Source organism: Oncorhynchus gorbuscha, linkage group LG02, assembly GCF_021184085.1.
Source record: "Oncorhynchus gorbuscha isolate QuinsamMale2020 ecotype Even-year linkage group LG02, OgorEven_v1.0, whole genome shotgun sequence".
Taxonomy (NCBI): domain Eukaryota; kingdom Metazoa; phylum Chordata; class Actinopteri; order Salmoniformes; family Salmonidae; genus Oncorhynchus; species Oncorhynchus gorbuscha.
In genome coordinates, this window is record NC_060174.1 from 20,399,757 (window position 1) to 20,423,179 (window position 23,423).

The 23,423-nt window shown below is 41.6% G+C and overlaps 2 protein-coding genes across 2 annotated transcripts in view; both read right to left on the reverse strand.

The window, feature by feature from the left end:
* The window catches only part of LOC123989645 (lipoprotein lipase), a 7,319-nt gene extending 6,819 nt beyond the window's left edge, over positions 1-500 (reverse strand). Inside the window, 1 exon segment of the mRNA XM_046290739.1 lies at positions 489-500. Coding sequence (XP_046146695.1) covers positions 489-500 — 12 coding nt within the window.
* A 2,826-nt stretch (positions 501-3,326) lies between these two features.
* LOC123998873 (lipoprotein lipase-like) lies at positions 3,327-11,900 on the reverse strand. Its single transcript, XM_046304098.1, has 10 exons — positions 11,643-11,900; positions 9,963-10,144; positions 9,465-9,644; positions 7,762-7,873; positions 7,105-7,338; positions 6,573-6,818; positions 5,461-5,581; positions 5,042-5,224; positions 4,744-4,851; positions 3,327-4,608 (listed from the first exon to the last, which is right to left on the reverse strand). The coding sequence occupies exons 1-10, from the start codon at positions 11,734-11,736 to the stop codon at positions 4,557-4,559; spliced, it is 1,512 nt and encodes a 503-aa protein (XP_046160054.1). The 5' UTR covers positions 11,737-11,900; the 3' UTR covers positions 3,327-4,556.
* Positions 11,901-23,423: the final 11,523 nt, after the last annotated feature.

Genomic DNA, 23,423 nt, shown 5'->3' on the forward strand with positions numbered 1-23,423 from the left:
AAATCAGTTTCACCATTCAGGAAACATATGGCTTCGTTCCCACAGGAAATGGAAACCAAAAACACACGTTCCCACAACTTCCAAGGAACCAAATGTACTAGCTGGGTTTGAGTTATTTTGTCAATTGATTTATGACAACATGACGCCATTCCTATTGGACATATGATCATGTTTTTTTCCCTTTACAACATATCACAGTGCAGAGGATTTTATGGCGTTTTTCCATGCAAGGGGAACCTCAGCCCACATTAGGTCTGCTTGAGGGGACTGAGCAGGTATGTGTTAAGTGAGCTATGTGGGGTTTAGGTGCACAACTAAAGTGGAACATCATGTTATGAGAAGCAATGTTTGAAACCTGTGATGTCATCAACATTACTGTCTTTAGTTCCAGAAGACTGCTCTGAGTGGAGGAGCCCAGATGGGCCAGTATAAATCATAGTCCAATCCTAACCAACCACACCGCTACCCCCTTTCCCCCAGCCTCTTACCCTAGCCACCATTCACCATGTTATACATTCATAGCCCCTTGACTTACGTATAAATTGTGTTCTAGTAATGATGCAAGATCGCTTCAACAACATTTCTCCCCTGCTTTCTAACATTCTAGCATTTGAGCTTATCCAAACTTGCTTTCTGTTTCAAAGCCAATTTCAATTGGATGTTTAGTTTGATCATTTGCTTAGGTACATTCAGAGATGTAGCCTAACTATCATGTGATCTCTGTGGGAGATTAATAACAAATGAACAAATGCATGCTTTTAGTTAGTTGGTGTTTGACTCTTTATGCTGGGATACCCACTGGTTGTACTATGGGAGGAATAGGTCTACAACCAATCAGCATGACATAGGCCTAGTTTGATTTTAACCCGCTTCCTCACTTAAGACCGTTGATCTTCTCAACATTTGACATACTGTATCAGTCAGTAGGGATCTGGAGTCCGTGTGAATTGTGGTTGGTCAGCCTCAGAGGTCTGTTGGACCAGTCCTGTGTTTCCATTATCTAAGCAGTGCACAAGTGTGTACGTAGGACTAAGAATAATGTCACCTGCCAAGGTCACATGCTTTCCTTCAAGAATGTGCACATGGCAAGTGTGTCTAGCCTCTATGGTGGACCATTGTTGTCAAGCGCCAAGGGAAAGTCCAGAGGGGACGCCCTGACAAACCTATCAGAGGCCCCTGGTCGCTCAGAATGAGAAACAACGTTGGGCTCTGATGCTGGTATTTGTCGCTGTTGTTATGGAACAAGTGGGACAAAGGGGGGAAAATCCCCACAGCAGTTGTCTTATTGTACTGTTGCCAGATTCAACACACACATCCCCTGCTGCTCCCCCCAGAAAAAGCAGCTCTTGTAGCGTTCCAGTTGTCATCCAATCTAATGTTGCTTTTCTAGGAACTTGACCGAGTTTCCCTGTAAAGAAGGAACAGCAGTAGTATAAAAACAGATGCAATCACTCCCCATTGCTACGGTGCTGCAATTCTGGAGGGAAGCTGATTCGATTTTGGAGGGAAGCATCTCATTCAGTGTTATGGTGACGTAGTTTGTTTTGATGAGATAATGTTGGCAAGCTGTACTGTGGAGATCTGCAAGAGCCAGTAAATTGGTGTGGTTTGGAAGCCAACTGCTGTCCAAAGTTTTGGAAGTGATAAATTGTTCTGGACTGCTTTTTCCAGGGTTCTTTTTAAGAATGACATGTGTGGTTCTAATGGCTTCAGGAAGTTCTTACCATGTGTAAAGATATCCTAGTTTATTTATCATGGTTGTGATGTATAGTGTGTTATGTAGCTAAATGAGCCAGAAGTGGATATTTTCCCATTAGGAACATCTGTAAAATTATTCAGAACTATTACATCTTCACTGCAAACATTGTCTCACGTTGTTTGCTTTTTTTGGGAGCTTTTCATAAGAACTCCAATGGAAAAATGACAATAACATCTTAGAGAGGCATTCTGGGGACAATAAGTTCAGTGAAAAGTAAGGTTTTAACCACATCTTTGTAGGGGTTTACAGTCGTACACAAACACAAAAACACAATAAGGAAATATTTCAATGACCTCAAGGGAGGGAAGAGGTTTCCTAACCCTATCTCTGTCCAGTACATACTTAGACCCATCACCCCTGAGGGAACACAGGCAGACCGGATTGCTTAAACACATCAGTGTCATTCCTCAATCTGACTGTCATTTACCAGATGGTTTCCATGTTTTTCCACATACTTTCAAGATATATCTTCTTATTCCATGAAAAATTTGTATTAATGACTGATTTAAAGCAAAATGTTAACAATGTGTCATCTATCTCATGTTGTTTTGTACAGTACTCACAGTAGTGAGTTATGGGAAAATATCTATCCTATCATGTTTCCTTATTTTTTGGATGGTCCAAATTCCAATATTTACCCAATAACCTCACTGTTTTCATGGAATTCTACCATGTATTTCCAACTCAGGAATTTGAGGTCCAAAACTATTTCTCTGCTGTATTGCCACTATGTGTGGGGTAACTTGTTTTGGTATTTTAGGGTACTGATGATAGGCTCTAATGTGGATGTTGTGCTACTAGCACATGTCAGACGTAAGGTTTAATGAGCTGCGGGTGTCAGATTAGGCACAATGAGTCCACTGTGTGTTAAGCACAGGAGTAATAACACTACTATTACAACAGTAGCCATCCACATCAAATTATATTAGTGTTATTTCTCTTATGCTTGTTTGCAAATATTGATAAAACATGTGAATGACAACTGCCTCTATATTGATGGCACTAGGTTCAGCATGTGATTACATCAAGAGATTAAGAATGCTTTTTTGGTCAATTGTACTCAAGGTCCAATCAAAATTTGAGTTCCGCTTTTAACACAACCCCTCCTAAAGACACACATACTGTACTTATAAAGTTTTGGAGCGGTGTGTGGGGCTGCCACACTGGGCCCAGGGGGGCTGTTGTTGTTTGGGTTAAGTGCCTTGCTCAAGGGCACAATGGCAGGCAATGGCATCTAGGGTTTGATACCAGATTCCAGTTGCCAGCTCACTTACTGCCAGATTTTTCCCATCAGACCCGGGATTCGAACTGGCAACCCTCCGGCTGTTGGTTTGCCTCGAACCACTAGACTACCTGCCGACTATATGCTTATATTGTCAGTCTTGTAAATTATGTATTGCCAACAATTATACACTATTGAGTGATGTTGACAGAGATTTTAATAATGTCCTAAGAATAGCTACATGTTGTATCTAGTTACATGTTATAGGGTTAGAACAAGATTTAAGGAATTCAAGAACACAATATGTAGATCAGGGGGAGTAATAAATCCAATAATACCCAGATGTATAATGTACTCACTTTATTAAAGTATCATGATTTTCCTTCATACAGTGCACTGCATTTCAGTTCATAAAAGTAAATGTACTCATCAGCTGGCATGGAGACCAATTTGATCAGTCTGTCCAAAGCCACACGTGTAAAATCACAAAGATGAATCTATAAAAACAAAGACGGCAATGGAAACTTGCCCAAATATATTACAGCTTAATATACAAATATATACAGGTACATTCAATAAATAGAATATGAAACATTATTGGGATGCATTATGGCTATTATGTAGGGCTGTCCACCAATGTTTGCAAAGGCTCACAGATATGTTCTGTATTTAGTGTAGCATTTTGTTTGACCTTTCAAAAGGGCATGATTGACCAATAGGGTTAAGGTAATTGTTTCCACATAATTTTTGACCTATAAAGGAAGTTATAAACTTTTTCAGGAAATGCTAACTTCTGCTTGTGACCTCTATCTTCTCAAGTCAAGTGGCCAATTAAATATTAATCTAAACACAACAATCCAGTTTGACTAGTTGTTGAATGATCAAATTGACTGACCTGGATTAACGCCCTTAAAGTGACCCCTGCCAAACACAATAACCAAATGCACACAAAGAACAAGCAGGGAATTAATCTACAACAACTCATATATACTGTATAACACTGATTGAAAAGCCATGTACACGGATCACTGTAATATTCAACTCAGGAGACAGTGTCACCATCTTTGGTCCCTGTGGTGGTGGCAGTTAGTTTTTTAGGCACGATGGCATTAGTGACATGACTATTATAGTGTGCATACCGAATGTGTCAAAAAGTTTCTTAAAAGCAGAAGCTATGTTAATCTCTTTGAATCAAAAGTTTGAATCGGAACTACCCAGTATAGGGTTAGAAATACATTGATGTGATTTGTATACATGGACACAGATGAAGGATTACAAAGATAATGTAGCAACGTTAGACAAAGTCAAAAGCATGAAAAAGCTGATTTTAGAATGACATTTGTAACACTCTCCATGATGGCGGTTAATAGAAGAAAAAGCCCATAAACTGACTCCCAGCACAGTGGATAAAGTGATATAGATTGTGCTTGGGGGTGGAGATGACATGACAGAATGGAAGGCAGAAAACGGTACATGTCAGAGACTAACATCTCTTATCTTCTCTCCAGCACGTTCTCCCTGGCTTCATCCAGCTTTGGCTGTGGGCTGCAGTGCAGACTGTATTCAAGTGCTGCTTCATGCAGTGTTCTTCTTAAAGAGGCTTCCCTGCATCTTGAGCCTGTGCATCCTAAAGATAAGAGAGAAGAGAAAAAAAAGTTCAAAAGAAAACGAGGAAGGAAGTTCTGAATCCTATCTTTGGATATGATAGATTTTTATGCATTCAAAGTTTCACAAAGTTTCCAAAATGTTCTAGATTTCTTACGTTTTCTCTTTCCGGCTCATGTTGTCCTCTTTTGATTTGACAAAGACTGCGTCGTCTTTTCCTCTGATGAGGTAGGCAAACTCTCCATCTTTAGCACTGAAGATCACCCTGGAGTCAGACAGTAAAGACTATCAGTGAAGCCTTCTGAAACATGTATCATACAACTTCAAAGACTGGCAATGTGAAAGATGATGTGCAGTGTCAAAGATATTCATATATGGTCCACAGTACTGCTGGGTTTTGATTGATCCATCTCATCAATTGGAAAATTCAGTTCATCATTATCATCATAACTTACTTGGACTGAGTCTCCCCGGCCTTGACACGCATTTTGCGGATGTGGAAGTTGCTGTTACCCCACCAGTCAGACCAGCTGAAGTAAGCGTCTTTCTCCCAACGCAGCTTGACCATAAGCAGCTCCCCGATGTCCACGTCGGTGGTCAGCAGGAAGGACACGGTGCTATTAGTGTTCAGGAACGGCCTGAGAGGTCACACACAGGTCAAAGGTTAGGGGGTCAGTTCACCTTCTGTACTGGATACAGTACCCAGCTGAGGAGAGGCAACGAGGTGATATCTCTGGGGTTAATTATGTCAGTGTATAATATTTGTACGTTTGGATATGTTTAGAAATTATATCAAGCATTTCTAGACAACTAAGTACATAAAAAATAAATAATAATGATTTGAATATTTTCTTTAATATCAGACTATACGTACATGATGTAGGGAATGTCTGTCTTCTCATCATTGGTTCCGTACAGAGAGATTTTCATGGGCTGCTCAGTGTAGTCCAGTTTCTCGCTGCTGAAGAAATGCACCTTCACTTGGTAATGGAAAACTGTGGAAAGAATGACGGAGACCTTAATTTAGAACCACGCCACACAGACGTCTGAAACCCTGAGTATGTTTGCCTATGCAAATACCTGCAGTGTGCCCAGTTGAGACACATTCTCCAACTGTTTGAAGTGTTTGTGGCATGTGGACATTATCCCATCACTGATGCCCACAGTTAAAGCTAAAGATCCTTATTCTGCTCCCACAGAACTGTAGTACCTCCATGATTATGACCTGTCTTTACATACCCATATTATAGATCTGCTTACTGCCATGACTAAGGGTGACTAAGGGAAGGAAAATGTTTAACTTCAGATTACACATTAACGAATAGAATTGGCATGTAAAGTATCCTCTAACTTTACACTGTAAGCAGTCACATGCAGTGGTGTCAAGTTACCAAACTACAGCCACTACTGAAATACTAATAGACTCACTCTAATGTGACTTTCATGGCTTGCACCATAAACCTTGTTTTATCCCCCCTGCTTGTTTTGGTTTGACCTTGATGCCACTAACGTATCAGATGTGTTAGACTGTGCCAATCCTACAATAGTGGGGTGAGGGGGGTTAAAAATTGACGCAGGCTGGGCATATGTTATGGAATCTTTTATGGATAGGGAGTCAGGAGGAACTGATAAAAGAGGGACTTGTGTAGACTTCGGAAGTCACACTGTTTGAACAGGGTTATCTAGTACTGGTACAGTATGTGCACTGGGGCCCCGTTGTACTAATGTAACATACATGGCCTGGTAAAGAGACTCGGTGTTCAGTTAAAGCTCTCAAGGCCAGCTTGAGCTAAGCCTAGCTCCATGCCACCACTACAGTAACTACATTTAGCCTTCTGGACCAATGCATTGAGGATTTGGTAACAAATGTACATCAAGTCTTAACTTATGAAAATCTATTCTAGTGCCAGGGAATGAACCTTCTGTTGTGAGAAAGATTAATCCAATTGTTCCTTTGTAATTCCCCTACATCTCTCTCGCTCTTACGTTTGAAGGGCATCGTCTCACGGGTCTTGAGGTACATCTTGGTGCTCCGGGGCAGGCGGACCTTGTTGACGCCGTAGCCCACCTTGTTGCAACGGTTCTTGCGGCAGTTGAGACACATTCCCTTCATGAAGGCCTCCTTGGAGCTGCAGCGGTAGGCCATGGTCTGATGCTCTGCTGCATTCACCAGCGAGTCGATGAACAGGTGGATGGAGCGCTCGTGGGAACACTTCACAATCTGGTCCATATCTACACAGGACCCACATAAAACAAGACCATTAGGACCATGATGACTAAATCACTGGCTGATTCTCATATATTCACCGGACTAACTGTGCAACCATGTCTGTGACATTTGCTTATTCAGACTTAAAGTTTAAAGAAAAGTTAAGACGTTGAAAATGACACTTTTAATGGAGTCAAAGTACCTGATGCAGATATTCAAACTTAAAGAAACACGCCTCATGAAGATTTACTACACTGTAATAACAGAGTGTGATTTTATTACATTGCAGTGTTAAGTTATAGTACGTACTATGGATGCCTGTGGTGGCAATCATCATCATGGTGTTCTGCAGGTCACAGCCTGGCTGGAAGGTTCCTCCGTTGGGGTAGATGTCCACATGGCCCACCGGTCTCTGGATGCCGATGCTGCGGTCTGGGGAGCCCCGGGTGTTGGTGTGCAGGACGTCCACAAAGAGAGCATCATCAGGGGACAGGGTGGTCTGGTTGTCAGCGTGCTCAAAGGTCGGGCCGGCTGGGTCTAAACCTGGGAGACGGATGGAAGGAGAGAGAAGGGGGAAGTAGAGAGAAAGGAGAGGGAGAGAACAGTCACAGTCCATCTGTAATACTGTGCATGAGAACATGCAGGCAAAAGCCTCAGTGTGCTTCCAGGACTGAAGTAAAGCCACAATGTACTCAATGGATGTGATTATGGTGTTTAATTGTATGCTGCCTCCAGGGCCTGATCTGGTTTAGGGATAAATATTTTAATATTCTAAGCAGGTCAAAGAGATTTCATAGTTGAGTAAACTTTATGGAGACAAACTCAGGTACTATTGAGGCTAAATTCATTGGGGTAGAACTTGCATATGTAGGCCTGTGCATGTATGTTTGCATCCATGGTACATGTAGTAACAGACTGATAGACAAACAATAAAACCTCTTCAGCAGAGAAGGACTGTCTGCTCACCTGTGATCCTGCTGACTTTGTGGTTGGTGAGGAAACCGGCGATGCCGGCTACATGAGCCCCCAGACTGTATCCCAGCAGATGTATCCTCTCCCAGGGGTAGTCCAGTGTTTTCTGACAAGGGGGGAAAGCAAAAATGGTTTATTCCTAATTCCTAGGCTGTCAAGTGTGACTGTGTAAAGACTTAGCTGTGAAACTTCTTATGCCATGGTTATGCGATGCTAACACCCTTTCAAGTATATTCTATTACGTCAGTTATACTGTCTGCTTTCACATGTAACCATTTCAGGCGGTTTATCATACCAATGTGTCCTCCCTTGCCCTAAAGCATTTTTCTAGCAGACAATATGCTTCACATGTGCCGCTTCTATCAATAATGTGCTGTGTAATGATGCGGATCAACAACATGGCAGTAAAAAGCCTTTATGAGGCATTCTAAATCAGAACCAGGAGGAAAACACAACTCTGACTTCTAAAACATTGTATCACCAATAATATACAGTATACTGAACAAAAACATAAATGCAACACGCATTCATTTCACAGATTTGACTGAGTTACAGTTCATGTAAGGAAATCAGTCATTTGAAATACATTTATTAGGCCCTAATCTATGGATTTCACATCACTGGGAATACAGATATGCATCTATTGGTCACAGATATATATATTTTTTAATTGCCTCACAATGGGCCTTAGGACCTCGTCACAGTATCTTTGTGCATTTTAATCGCCATCGATAAAATGTAATTGTGTTCATTGTCCGTGGCTTATGCCTGCCTATACTACAAACCCACCGCCACCATGGGGCACTCTGTTCACAATGTTGTCATCAGTAAACCACTCGCCCAGATGACGCCATACATGTGGTCTGCGGTACTGCCAAATTCTCTAAAACGACGATGGAGGTGGCTTACGGTAGAGAAATTAACATTACATTTTCTGGCAACAGCACTGGTGGACATTCCTTTAGTCAGCATGCAAATTCCACATGACAAAACTGCACATTTTAGAGTGGAATTGTATTGTCCCCAGCACAAGGTGCACCTGTGTAAGGGTCATGCTGTTTCTTGATATGCCAAACCTGTCAGGGGGATGGATTAATTTGGCAAAGGAGAAATGCTCACTAACATGGATGTAAACAAATTTGTGCACAACATTTTGGAGAAATAAGCTTTTTGTGACTATGGAACATTTCTGGGATATTTTATTTAAGTTCATGACACATGGGATAAACACTTTACATGTTGCGCTTATATGTTTGTTCAGTGTATTTTGAATAACTAGATCGATTCCAAACTTCAGATACAACTTTTGTTCAACTCACCCATTTACACTACTGCCTGAAAGTCTGATCTCAAGTTAGAAATCAGGCCATTCTGTGAAGCTTATATTTAAGCAATTAGGGCCGAAGAGGGTGTTGCATATAGCCAATATACAACGGCTAAGGGCAGTCCTTAGCATGAGTGCCTGGATACAGCCCTTAGCCGTGGTATATTACCAATGCCTCATTACCACTGTCAGGTGCGTTATTGCTGTTTTAAACTGGTTACCAATGTAATTAGAGCTTTAAAAAATGTTTTTGTCATAACCCTGGTATACGGTCTGATATACCACGGCTTTCGGCCAATCAGCATTCAGGCTCGAACCACCCAGTTAATATTATATTATTTTATGTGTACACAGTGACCTTGAGATCACTTACCTGCAGCCAGTTGACGAACTTGGCTACGTCTCTGCCCACCAGCTTGGTGTAAGCGGCGGAGGTAGGGTAGTGCTGCTGGGCCCGGGTCAGCCAGTCCACCACGATAACGTTGGCCTTGGGCTCCCTCTCATACAGCGCTGTCACCAACTTAGGGACCCAGCTCTCAAATAGCCCTGTGACCTGGAAGAGACACAGTTCTAGGGTCAGTGGCTGGCATGACCCACTGTGGCCCTGTCCCCCATTGTCTGCTCAATGCACTGATTGAAGACCAGCCAAGTGTCAGCACATTAACACATGAATGAGCACTGGAGCGTTATAACTAGGGACAGCGGGAGGCTTCTCATCATGCATCTAGTTATCATTGCTGAATCTATTTTTAGGGACAATTATTGTTGAGTTATTTCGCTCATAATATAAACAATACAGCTTATTCAAATGATGGTAAACAATTTATGCTTTAGTGATAATCAATCATAATAGAATGTCAAAGCTTTTCACCGTCCATCCATGAATAACCACGAACGTCTGAGTCTCAGGGTTGAATTCACACTCTGGGATGGTTAAGGGCTGGCCAGGAACAATGTAGCACAGGTCATCATCTGGTACCTCAGCGGTTCTCAGGGAGAACTTGGATACAATGTCAGTGAGGTCCTCAAGCCATTCAGTAGAGTTGTTGTTACCTGCATAGAGTGATGATTTTGACATGTTTTTTGTCATTTAGCAGGCACTCTTATCTAGAGCAATTTACAAGACAAATTAGTGTTAAGTGCCTTGCTCAACGGCACATCGACAGATTTGTCAACTAGTCGGCTCAGGGATTCAAACCAGTGACCTTTTGGTTACTTGCCTAATGCTCTTAACCGCTACACTACCTGCTGCCTGCTTTACTACTAGTGCATAATCTTGCATGTTAGAGCTTTAAACAAAAATCCTGTTCGAATAGCATACAGGTTACTATTATGCACAATGCAGGGGAGTCAATACTATGGTTTACATTTTCAACCAGATACATATTGAAACTCATTCTAGATGTCATATTAGTGAAGAGTTTGTCATAATCATGATTGCACAAGCCAGTCACTAGAAATTCAAACCCTTTACCACCACCAAAAATGTACTTCTGATTTGCATGACAAACCAAATCCAGCATCTACAATTTCTTTACAAGGAAACAAATTCCAGTATTTTTTATTGTATCTTTCAAGTGGTGGCAATTCAGCTTTTTATATTCACACACTGACTATCTTGGAAGAAAATAATTACAAAAACACAATCTGCAGAATTTATCAGTTTATCAATTGATATAATCAATTAACAGCATGATAAAATAAATCATTAAACTTTTTAACAGTCAAGTGTCGCCCCCTTTTGCCACTTGCATTTCTACCAACCAAACATTCATTCATGATTCCACATTTTCTAGTAATGCTATTTCACACAAAACAAATCACAAATAAGCCAATTGACCACATTAAATATCGAATATAATGTTAATAATAATTGTAATATATATATATATGTGTGTGTGTTAATTTGCAAGAATGTGTAAAACAAATGAAAAATAGTTATTTTGCATTTTAAAAATGCTAACATATTTTAGTTCTCAAAGTATTGTTGTAATTGCACTTGAATTTGCAAATAATTATTTTCTTCCTCATTTTCTTTCGGATCCAATTTTTGTTGTTGCAATGGTTGGAAAGAGCTCCCACTGCGCACCCTAAACAAAAGATACCTGAGGGGTGGGGTAGGTGGGTCTGACAACTTCATAAACTATTTTCTGGGTTACTATGGGTCAGTTGGAGATGGCTGCACCAACCAATTATGCTCCTTCCAGGTGGCTTGAGTGTTTATTTTATGGGAGAAATTCAACTAGGAGTGGACTGGGACCAGAAATCAGCCCTGGCATTTCTAAACACACCAGACCATTATTTTTCTTGAGGCCCCCACACTGGACCATTTTCCTTGAGGAACCCATTATTATCAAAATAATTATACTTTTGTGAAAAAGAAAATAAAAAATTGACAGACCCAGTGGACAAAAAACTTGACCAACCCATCTGGCATTTGCCCGTAATGCCAGATGGCTGGTCAGCCCCCAGGAAAATAATGTATTCATTTAACCTCTCTCTAACAAAGCCAAAGTCAGCTCTACAAACAGGAGACATATCCCTTACTTACCAAAAAGTGTTTGTTCTGGTGTACTTGAAAAAGATGCACAGATATTTGCCAGAATTATCCAAACGGTGACCAAATAGGTATTTTCTTTTCCCATATTATTGTTGATCTAGAGGTTTCTCTGTCAAGTCCCGAATGAAAAGTTCCTTGAAAATTGGTTTAGGAGTAGTAGATCCAATTGTATAAGTCAGTAGTATCACAGCTCCGGTTAAAAACCGTGGTCTGACTGTGATCAGAGAGTTAATAACTTTCTTACGAAGTCTGCCACAATTGCCGCCCCAAGTTGTCTTTATGAGAGGCTCATTTGAATAAACAAACTCCATTGGTCTGAAATGAGTGGGCTGGTTCCAAATGCAAAATTGCAACAAAAATCGTTGGCAACTCTGTGCCTTCACCAATGTGCATTAAATGTGGAAATGTTATATTTCTGTTCTATAGCTTTCACTTGTAATCCTTCATTTCAGAATAATATCTTGTCATGATTAAAGTATGTTCACCAAATTGATTTACTTGCTATTTCTTTAGAGATTCAATGCTTTAGCCTAATTCCTTTTAAAACTTTTTTTCAATATATATTTTCGTAAAATAAAAAAAATAAAAAACGTTTATTAATCAATGGGCTTCTCGGTGTGTGAGCTATGCAGTCTACAATCTCATGCTCCAGTTTTGTGCTCTTCTGTGAATCAGGCCTACCAGACACAATGCAACAAACTGGAGAAGAACCAGTGAGTGACATCGTTTTAAGTAACAATGCGTTTTTCACCGCAATATTTATGAATCGTAATATATGTATGTCCAACTATATCTCGATCTATCTCTAAAGAGCGAAAAGTTATACGTTTTGTGTGTAGGATTCTGCAAAATGCAGAGACACTATTGGTGCTGAATAAAATGTGTCAATATCATTTGAAATGTACTTGCATAATGTCATATTTGTTATAAAATATATCGTACAAAACCCCCCCACAACTAAACCGTTAGGCCTAATAAACTATACTTTAAACGCGAAAATATGTTGCATTGATCCTTCAGGGATTACAGAATTGATGTGTGGCGTAAAAGTATACCTCAGCCATCCCCAGGGACAACAATACACTCTTGTCACTTGCCTTTACTGAGAACGTCGTGGTGGACACCTTCCTGTGAAGGAGAAGGCCAATGGGTGTGTTGTGCAAGCAAGCCCCTTCTCTCATTGGTTGATCAGCTGAATTTGGAAACAATGACAAATCTCGATTGACTCACAAATGATTACAAGACTGTTTCAGTGTCTTGTGAGTGTGCCTGCATACCAGATCTATGTGGAAATTCTGACGGACATATTCCAATGCAGAATCAACCTTGTTTTCATGTCATTTCAATGTAATCATTTCAATGAAATAATGAAATAACTTGAACCAACATGGAATAGACATTGAATTGATTGAACATACTATTCATATAGTATGTTGGCAGCTGAACAGTTTTAAGGTTCTATTAACTTCAACTTTTTTTGCATGCAAAATTGTGAGATTGAAATTACACTGTGCGAGAGGCAGTGGTGTGGGTGGGAGATTTGTGTGACCAGTATAACTGGTGTTATGAACAGAGAGTATATAACTCATGTCTGGACAGAGTGATGCATGCCAATTGTCTTCTCCTCCACATTTGTCTGGTACATCAGGCAAAACATATTAACCTGAGGGTCAACTTGACATAACCTGATGAGAGAACAATAACATGTACTGTTTGATCGTATATAATGTCATATTATTGATCTATAGCCTGTCCACTGAATAGAGAACATGTCAAACCTGGATCTCACTCTGGAGGAATATTGTTTCACTAAATCTTAGAATCTGTAGGAAAAAAATGCCATAAAATAGATTAAACCCGCAGTCAGAGTAGTATGTATGAACATGTACAGTACTATTTATCAGGGAGGCTTTGTGCTTTGCCCTCGCTACAAAAGTACCCACATATGAATCTAAGTTGACCTTTAAGGAGGATAGAGCAAGGGAGCCCCAGACCCAAAAATAAATGCATTTTCAACTTACTGTTGAGCTATAAAAGCAGAATACAAAAGGTGCAATTTGGTTGTGCATAAGCACACATCTGTTTTTCTCTTGTTATGGCAGTTACTGACAGTCACTCAATTGGCCCATGTCAGCAAAACATTTCTAGATTGGTAAATTCGTTTAGCCAGCTATCTAAACTTGTAGTAATCATGGTCAAATTACCTACCAGGCACACAGGGCACTTACCCAGGGGCAAGGTAAAAAATGTGCCGATGTGCACTTGAGCAAGGCATTTAATCCTAATTGCTCCAGGGTTGCTGTTGATAATAGCACATCCTGGTCGTGACCCCACTGTTCGAGGAATAAAGGACATGGCATAATTAATGGAAAAATGTGTAGAATTGAAGGAAATTATCTTTAAAACTACAAAAATTTCTCTCCACCCTATGACAAAATGTGAAGAATTGCTGAAAATATTTAATAAAATTGCTAAATCTTCTCTCCACCCCATGACAAAATCTGTAGAATTGCAGCAACCCTGTTTTAAAACTTTTCTTCTCTCTGCTTTTAAAAGTGGGGCCATTAAAATGTTTTGCCCAATGAGGTGCTTAGGGCCCAAAAAAGGCTAGGACTGGCCCTGTATACAGATCACCTTATGTAACCAGTAAAACTGAGATTTGTGGAGAAATATCAACTCTGTACTTAGGAATGCATATTGTATTTAGATGTGGCATTTTCCGAGTGCAAATACAGCATTGCTGGCCAAATATAAACCACGGATAAACTACAATTTTTCTGGTAATCATTCAATAAGCTTTCTCATTACAAATATAGCACACTGTTTCTTTGAATTTTCTCTGGTTATGTGCATGACTAACTAAGGTAATTGATGCTTAGGGCTACCAATGTGCCCAACCCAGTGTTTTAGATGGGAGTGATGCCTAGCCTTGATCTGTGATGTCTAACCCACTGAAGACACATTGTAATTAAGGAGAAGGATGCCTATTGGCTGTGCTCCCCCTATATCTCCCTAATCTCAGACAGACTATCCACTGTGGTTGTCATCTTTGCCCAAGGGGAAGCATATTGATAGAAGATAAGGCAGAAATATAAGCATGACTGTGCAATACACAATACACACCTCTGGGGTTTCCTGACAACACTGAGGATAAGTCTACTTGTGTCTTCATTGGTATGATTAACATGGAGACCCACATTTCCCAACAACCACTTCAGAGAGGATAAATAATGGCAGTCGCACCATGTGAAGACAGCTGGAAAGAGGAAGAGATATTTATTTATTTTCTCTTTTGTACTTGAACTATTTGCACATTGCTACAACACTGTATATAGACAGACATAATATGCCATTTGAAATGTCTTTATTCTTTTGGACCTTGTGTGAGTGTAATATTTACTGTTCGCGTTTTATTGTTTATTTCACTTTTGTTTATCCATTTCAGTTGCTTTGGCAATGTAAACATATGTTTTCCATGCCAATAAAGCCCATTAAATTGAATTGAATTGACAGAGACACAGAGAGAGCGTGAGAGAGAGAACAGACAGACAGGAAGGCAGACAGTGACATACAGGCAAGCAAACAGACAGACAGAGAGAACAAAGCAGCCAGCCAGACAGCCAGATATAGAGCTAAGCAGTCAGACAAACATAGTGCCAGATAGCTGGGGACGTATTGGAGTCTGTACAGGTTTAATATCACAGTTTGGTGTCATGCAGTCCTTTGTCTCTTATTAGCTTGGCTTTGACCATGAGTTCTGCTGAGGAAATTGAAAGCTCATTGTGAGTTCACAGCATCTGGACAAAACAGATTCATTTCCTGTCCGTTTGTGTCCAAAAAGCCGGACATCCAGAATAGAGCAAATAGTTCTCTTTGCATGCATGAAAACAGCATGCGTGACCTACAACAACAAACCATTCTGTGACATTATTCTGTATCGTTTGACTGCTGCCATGGCCATGCTAGAAACTCCAGTCTAAAAAGCCTGCAGCTCTGTCTAGGAGGTCAACGAGATATGTCAGCATTAATTACTAACATTTACATTAGTAATAAATACTTAATTATAAACATTTATAGGTAGTGAATGCTGCTTCATCTGGTCTCCTCTCTCTCTCTGCACCACACAAATGCACATAGGTCCTCCAGCTGAGTTTGCAGTCAGTCCATTGTTTAAAAGAACTGTTCAACCCTCTTCAAAAGAGCCAAATGCATCAAACACCCCACTGCCAAGGTGTCCAGCATCCTCATGCTAAACCCCCATCTGATTACTCACAGATTGGATACGCTGTGGGAAAACTGTAAACAAGTCCAAATGTGTCTTAATTACTTAGCACTACGTAACACAAATACATTTCAGGAGGAAGCCAGCAGGAAGGTGTGTACAGCGCTGAATGGCTGCACGACTTTGCTTTCCACATGAAGGGACTGTACTCTATCTCTTCTTTGCTTTAGCTGTGGGCCAAGCTGTACGTCCATGCTCTTTGGTCTTATGATGTGTAATAAGTCAACTGTCTGTGATGTACTGCAGTGGATTCAGCATTTTTCCACACTACACTCTTAGGAAAAAGAGTTCCTAAAGAGTTCTTCGGCTGTCCCCATAGGAGAACCCTTTTTGGATCCAGGTAGAAAGATGTTGGGTTCCATGTAGAACCCGCTACGTTAAACAGCCTACATTAAACCTGCCACCTCACCCCAGCCCCCGACCCGTATATCCATCTGCCAGGGACCCCTGCCTGCCTGTCCTAGTATGGCACAACACCAGCACATGTTGTCCCTCTGCCCTGGACCTTGACCTTGAACGAGGGAGGGAGGGAGGGTAGAGGAGAGGGACTCTTACAGTAGAAATCCCTGCACAAAACAGTGAGGTTTGATTGCTGAGTGAAAATGGTCACATAGCATAATTGTTTTGCAGATGTGTCCTGCATGATGATTTCTTTATCTGAAAGTGGGTTTGTTGTATTTCCAGCTGCTCTCCGTATCACCATGACCAAGACACAATAGGAAAAGATTGAGGTGCTGCTAAGGCCTTGAGACCAGCCCAGCTAAGTTGGAATGTAAAAAACACGAGTCACCATTTAAACCAGGGGTGTCGAACTCATTCCATGTAGGGCCCAGTGTCTGCACGTTTTTTTTCCTTCTTTCAATTAAGACCTAGACAACCAGGTGAGGGGAGTTCCTTACTAATTAGTGGCCTTATTTCACGTTTTGTTCTATGAGATATCAGTCAGTTAACATGACCTTTATGAATTGTGAAGCCTTTATATGGAGAAACATTGGAGCGAGAATGAAAGAAAATGACTCTCCTATTTCCTCCCTCCGTCCTGAAATGACATGAAGGAAATGGTCATGTTCTGTCCTCAGGCTGTGTACTCTATGGAGACTGTATGGAGTGACACCGTGTGTGTGTGTGTGTGTGTGTGTGTGTGTGTGTGTGTGTGTGTGTGTGTGTGTGTGTGTGTGTGTGTGTGTGTGTGTGTGTGTGTGTGTGTGTGTGTGTGTGTGTGTGTGTGTGTGTGTGTGTGTGTGTGTGTGTGTGTGTGTGTGTGTGTGTGTGTGTGTGTGTGTGTGTGTGTCTCTAAATGTATGGTTTCCCCTTTATAGTGTAGGAAGAGTAGGTAACGTGCAGGGACATTGAGCCTTGCAGGGGGGAACCAGTTCGGCCTCTAATAAGAACCAGACTGTTCTGTAAGTCCACTCCGCCTCATCCTCATTCCACTTACACAATGTAAACCTGTGGTGTGTTCAGTCCACAGTGAGCTGAATGAACAGTCCTTAGGAGTTAGTTATGACTGGTGAGACAACTGCAGTACAGCTGCAGTTATATAGGTGAAACCTTATTCTAAAATCTACATGCCGATGTCCGCTACCTCCCCCACTCAGTTTCCGTCTTGGTATATAACCCCCCCACCGACATGCACACACACACACACACAAGCACGCAAGCACCCACACACATGCATACAAATGCACACACATTCTTAGAAAGGGGAAACGTATGTGCTGAATGCCACATCTGTTTTGCCACATGTGTTCCCTCTGTGTAGGAGACATGCCTTCGTAACTGGTATAAAACAAAGAGGGACTTCATGAGGGCAAAGGTATTCCATGTCCTTTTACTAAACCTCATCTCAATTTTACAGATCCCAGGGCAGTGTTTCCCACATTCCCACACGTCTCAGTGCTCAGCTCCTATACAACTTCACTTGTATAGGACCACTCCACTGTCTGTTTTAACCACTCCACTGTCTGTCACCGGAAGTCATAAGCATTACTGTAAAACTAGCACCTATGCTGCTCAAGTCAGTTTAGGCGTGAAAGTGCTAATGTATTAATTTGCCCTAATTTAATTAGTGTGTGTGTATGTGCGTGTGTGCGTGTGTGCGTGTGCGCGTGTGCGTGTGTGCGTGTGTGTGTGTGTGCGTGTGTGCGTGCGAGTGAGTGTGTAAGAGGAATTGCTGTCAGTCAGCTATGTGGGGAATGGAGAGTGACCCACCAGGATAATGTTGTGTACACCCAGGAAGCTGACTGGCCATGGAATCCATCTCAGGCAGCTCCAGCCAGCAGACTCCATGCACAGCAGCCAGTCAGCCAGCCTCCACTGTGAAACAGCCTTTCACAACTCATCACATCTATCCATCCACCCAGGCCCAGGGGACAGAGGCATGCCAACCCTGCACTCAGCTAACCCATTTCACAACGGGGCAATTCCATGCCAGGATGGCCCAAAGTTATTTGATATCATATACATGATGTTGTGGATTTTCCTGAAATGAATTCCCCTTTGAGGGAAGGATGGTTGGCATACCCTTTGAAATCTGTATCCAAAATAATTATTGAGAAATAAATAGTTCAAGTTGTAACATTTAGTTTTTGCCTAAACACTGACTACAACGATGATTCTGTAGATGCTACAAAGTGGTGATGTGATCTGAACCCTTACCGTGGGTTCTGAAATATGACTGTTTAGATTTAAGAATACAAGTTATTTATATTCATTTTGGGATAGTAAAAAGTATAAACATAAATATCTCAAAAGTACTCTTTTAGTTATTCTTTTTGAGACATTTTGTTTTAAACAATTTACTATATAAGTATATCAAATTTCCAGAGCGGGCTGTTTGCTATTTTTGAAGTTAAGAGCACCACCAACACATGGATTCAAAGGGAACTCCATCTGCTGGTGATTTGCTGAATGTGCAATTCACATTCACAAGAACAGTGATTGATTAATGGTCTATAGTGTAAACTTCTATGTATAAAATGGGTCGTATCTTAAAAAGTACCAGAAAGATCATTCTGGAAATTTGAGGTGTTTTAAGAGTATATTGTTCCAAACAATATGTCTGAAAATAAACTAAATAAAAAATGGTACCTTTGAGATATTTAAGTTAATCTGACAGGATTTTATTTTATACCCCTTTTTCGTGATATCCAATTGGTAGTTACAGTCTTGTCCCATCGCTATAACTCCCGTGCGGACTCGGGAGAGACGAAGGTCGAGAGCCATGCATCCTCTGAAACACGACCCCGCCAAGTCACACTGCTTCTTGACATACTGCTGGCTTAACCCAGAAGCCAGCCACACTGATGTGTTGGAGGAAACACCATACAGCTGGCAACCAAAGCCAGCGTGCATGCGCCCAGCCGCCACAAGGATTCGCTAGAATGCGATGGGACATGGACATCCGGCCGGCCAAACCCTCCCCTAAACTGGACGATCGATGGTCTTAATCTAAATACTACTCATATTTCAAATCAAATCAAATGTAATTGTCACATGCACCAAATACAACAGGTGTAGACTATACTGTTAAAATGGTACTTACATGCCCTTTCACAATAATGCAGAGGTAAAAAGTACAAAAAAAGAGCAAAAAAGGAAATAGTATCACAATAAAATGACAATAACGAGAAAATACACATTGGAGTACCGGTACCAAGTGAATGTGCAGAGGTACGAGGTAGGTGAAGTAATGCAGGTAAGGATAAAAGTCACTAGGCGATCAGGATTGATAATAAACAGAGTAGCAGCAGCATAGGTGAAGTGTGTGTGTGTGTGTGTGTGTGTGTGTGTGTGTGTGTGTGTGTGTGTGTGTGTGTGTGTGTGTGTGTGTGTGTGTGTGTGTGTGTGTGTGTGTGTGTGTGTGTGTGTGTGTGTGTGTGTGTGTGTGTGTGTGTGTGTAGCATCAATATGCGTGTGTGTGTGTGTGTGTTGGAGTGTTTGTGTAGTATGTGTGAGTATGTGGGTAGAGTCCAGTAAGTTGATGATGCAAGACAGTCAGTGCAAATAAAAAGGGGGTCAATGCAAATAGTCAGGGTAGCCATATGATTAACTGTTCAGCAGTCTCATGAGTTGGGGGTAGACGCTGTTCAGGAGCCTTTTGGTCCCAGACTTGAACAGTCTATGACTTGGGTGGCTGGAGACCCCCTTACGTTTGGTTGCCAAGCAGTTGCCATACCAAGCAGTGATGCAGCCAGTCAAGATGCTCTTAATGGTGCAGCTGAGGGCCCATGACGAACCTTTTCAGCCTCCTGAAGTGGATGAGACGTTGTTGTGCCCTCTTCATGACTGTGTTGGTGTGTTTAGACCATTATAGGTCCTTAGTGATGTGGACACGAGGAACTTGAAGCTCTCGACCCACTCCACTACAGCCGCGTCGATGAATAGGGGCGTGCTTGGCCCTCCGTTTTCTGTAGTCCACGATCATCTCCTTTGTCTTGCTGACATTGAGGGAAAGGTTGTTGTCCTGGCACCACACTGCCAGGTCTCTGACCTCCCTATAGGATGTCACATTGTTGTTGGTGATCAGGCCTACCAAAGTCGTCTCGTTGGCAAACTTTATGATAGTGTTGGAGTTGTGAGCGGCCACGCAATCATGGGTGAACAGGGAGTACAGGATGGGACTAAGCATGCACCCCAGAGGGCCCCCGTGTTGAGGGTCAGCGGATGTGTTGATGCCTACCCTCACCACCTGGGGCGGCCCGTCAGGAAGTGCAGGAACCAGTTGCAGAGGATGGTGTTCAGTCCCAAGGTCCTTAGCTTAGTGATGGATGTGGAGGGTACTATGGTGTTGAACGATGAGCTGTATCAATGAACAGCGTTCTCACCTTTTCTCCAGGTGGGAAAGGGCAGTGTGGAGTGCAATAGAGATTGCACCATCTGTGGATTTGTTGGTGCGGTATGCAAATTGGAGTGGGTCCAGGCTATCTAGGATGATGGTGTTGATGTGAGCCATGACCAGCCTTTCAAAGCATTTCATGGCTACAGATGTGAGTGCTACGGGGCGATAGTCTTTTAGACAGGTTACCATGGCATTAGGGACTATGGTGGTCTTCTTGAAACATTTAGGTATTACAGACTAGGTCAGGTAGAAGTTGAAAATGTCAGTGAAGACACTTACCAACTGGTCAGCACATGCTCTGAGTATGCGTCCTGGTAATCTGTCTGGCCCTGCAACCTTGTGAATGTTTATTTGTTTAAAGGTCTTACTGACGTCGGCTACGGAGAGTGTGATCACACAGTCGTCCGGACCAGCTGGTGCTCTCATGCATGGTTCAGTGTTGCTAGCCTTGAAGGGAGCATAACAGGCTTTCAGCTCATCTGGTAGGCTCACATAACTGGGCAGCTTGTGGCTGGGTTTCCCTTTTGTAAATCCTTGATAGTTTGTAAGCCCTGCCACATCTGACGAGTGTCAGAGCCGGTGTAGTAGGATTTGATCTTAGTCCTGTATTGACGCTTGCCTATTTGATGGTTCGTCGGAGAGTGTAGTGGGATTTCTTATATTTTATAAGCATCCGGATTAGCATCCCACTCCTTGAAAGTGGCAGCTCTATCCTTTAACTAGCCTTTAGCTCCTGTAATCCATGGCTTCTGGTTGGGACATATACGTTCAGTCACTGTGGGGACGACGTCGATGCACTATTAATGAAGCCAGTTACTGGTGTGGTAAACTCATTAATGCCTTCGGATTAATCGGATGGAACATATTCCAGTCTGTGCTAGCGAAACAGTGCTTTAGCTTAGTATCCACTTCATCGGATCACTTCCATATTGAGCGTGTCACTGATATTTCATGTTTGAGTTTTTGCTTGAAAGCAGGAATCAGGAGGATAGAGTAATGGCCAGATATGTGTGTGGAGTAAAGGTGATCTATAGTTTTTTTGCCTCTAGTTGTACAGATGATATGCTGGTAGAAATGAGGTGAGATGGATTTAAGTTTTCCTGCATTAAAATCACCGGCCACTAGGAGCGCCACCTCTGGGTGAGCATTTTCTGGTTTTCTTATGGCCCTATACAGCTCATTGAGTGAGGTCTTACTGCCAGCATTAGTTTGTGGTGGTAAGTAGATAGCTACGAAAATATAGACTAAAAACTCTCTTGGTAAATAGTATGGCCTACAGCTTAACATGAGGTATTCTAACTCAGGTGAGTTTGCCTGACTCTGCTGTTTTGTCCTAACGATGTATAACAAAAACAGGTATATTTTCCATGTCCTTGTTCATCCACAATTTGGAGAAGCATAGGATATTACAGTTCTTTAGATCACATTGATAGTATAGTCTCGAACGGAGCTCATCAAATTTATTCTCCAGTGATTGCACAGTCGCCAATAGAACTGAGGTTTGAGGCGGTTTATCCACTCGCTGCAGAACACATGTTATGGTTTTAGAAGACACCAAAACTGGCTTTATATCATCTACAGACACATCATTGTAGTGAACTGGGTAAGGCCAAAATGTAACACATTTCACAACTTTAATTAGTTATTTCTCAATAATTATTTGGAGTCAGATGTCAAATGCATGCCAAACATCCATTCCCCAAAGGACCTTTTTATGGGTTTCATTTCAGGAAGATCCAAAACATCATAAAAATATTTTGGCCATCCTGGCATAGAACCGCCCAATGCTACCCCATTTCAAATACTTAAATATTCCAGTGCGCGTGCGTGTGTGGTTACAATATTCCAGTGCACGTGCGTGTGTGCAGGCATGTTATGTGTTTACTACCCACTGGGCACAGACATCAGTTCAATGTTTAGTTTGATTTACATTGTGTCCCCAAAAAATGTCACTTAGTCATTGGATTAGGTTAAAAGTTAGGTGAAAAAAAATACGAATTGCCCTTGTGTTGATTCTTTTTTGTTTCAACCACTTTTTGACCAGTGGGTACATGTTTGCGTTTGTGAGTACACTGTACACTCTTAGGAAAAAGGGTTCCAAAAGGGTTTATACCTTGATTTATTTTTATTGAACCTTTATCTGACTAGGTATGTCAGTTAAGAACAAATTCTTATTTACAATGATGGCCTAGTTTTTCGGCTTTCCCCATAGGATAACCCTTTCTGGTTCCATGGGTAAAATCATTTTGGGTTCCATGGAGAACCCTCTGTGACAAGAGTTCTACATGGAACCCAAAAGGGTTCTGCTTGGAACCATAAGGGTTCTACCTGGAACCAAAAAGGGTTCTTCAAAGGGTTCGCCTATGGGGACAGCCGAAGAACCGTTTTAGGTTATCTTTTAAAGAGAGTACATATGTATGTGAATGTATATGTACGTGTTTGTTGGGGCTTCTTTTATTGTTCTTGGCGATCAGCCTTGTTGATCAATTCCATCACCACTCTTTCATTCCCCTTCCTCTTGTTGTACCACAGAGACAGTCTCCTTTATGGTCCTGAATGCTGCCTCCCCGGAGCTCCAGTTATGTAGCTGAGCTTGAATTACATGAAGTGATAATAAAGATGTTGTCACAGCTTTACTTTCTTTCTTCTG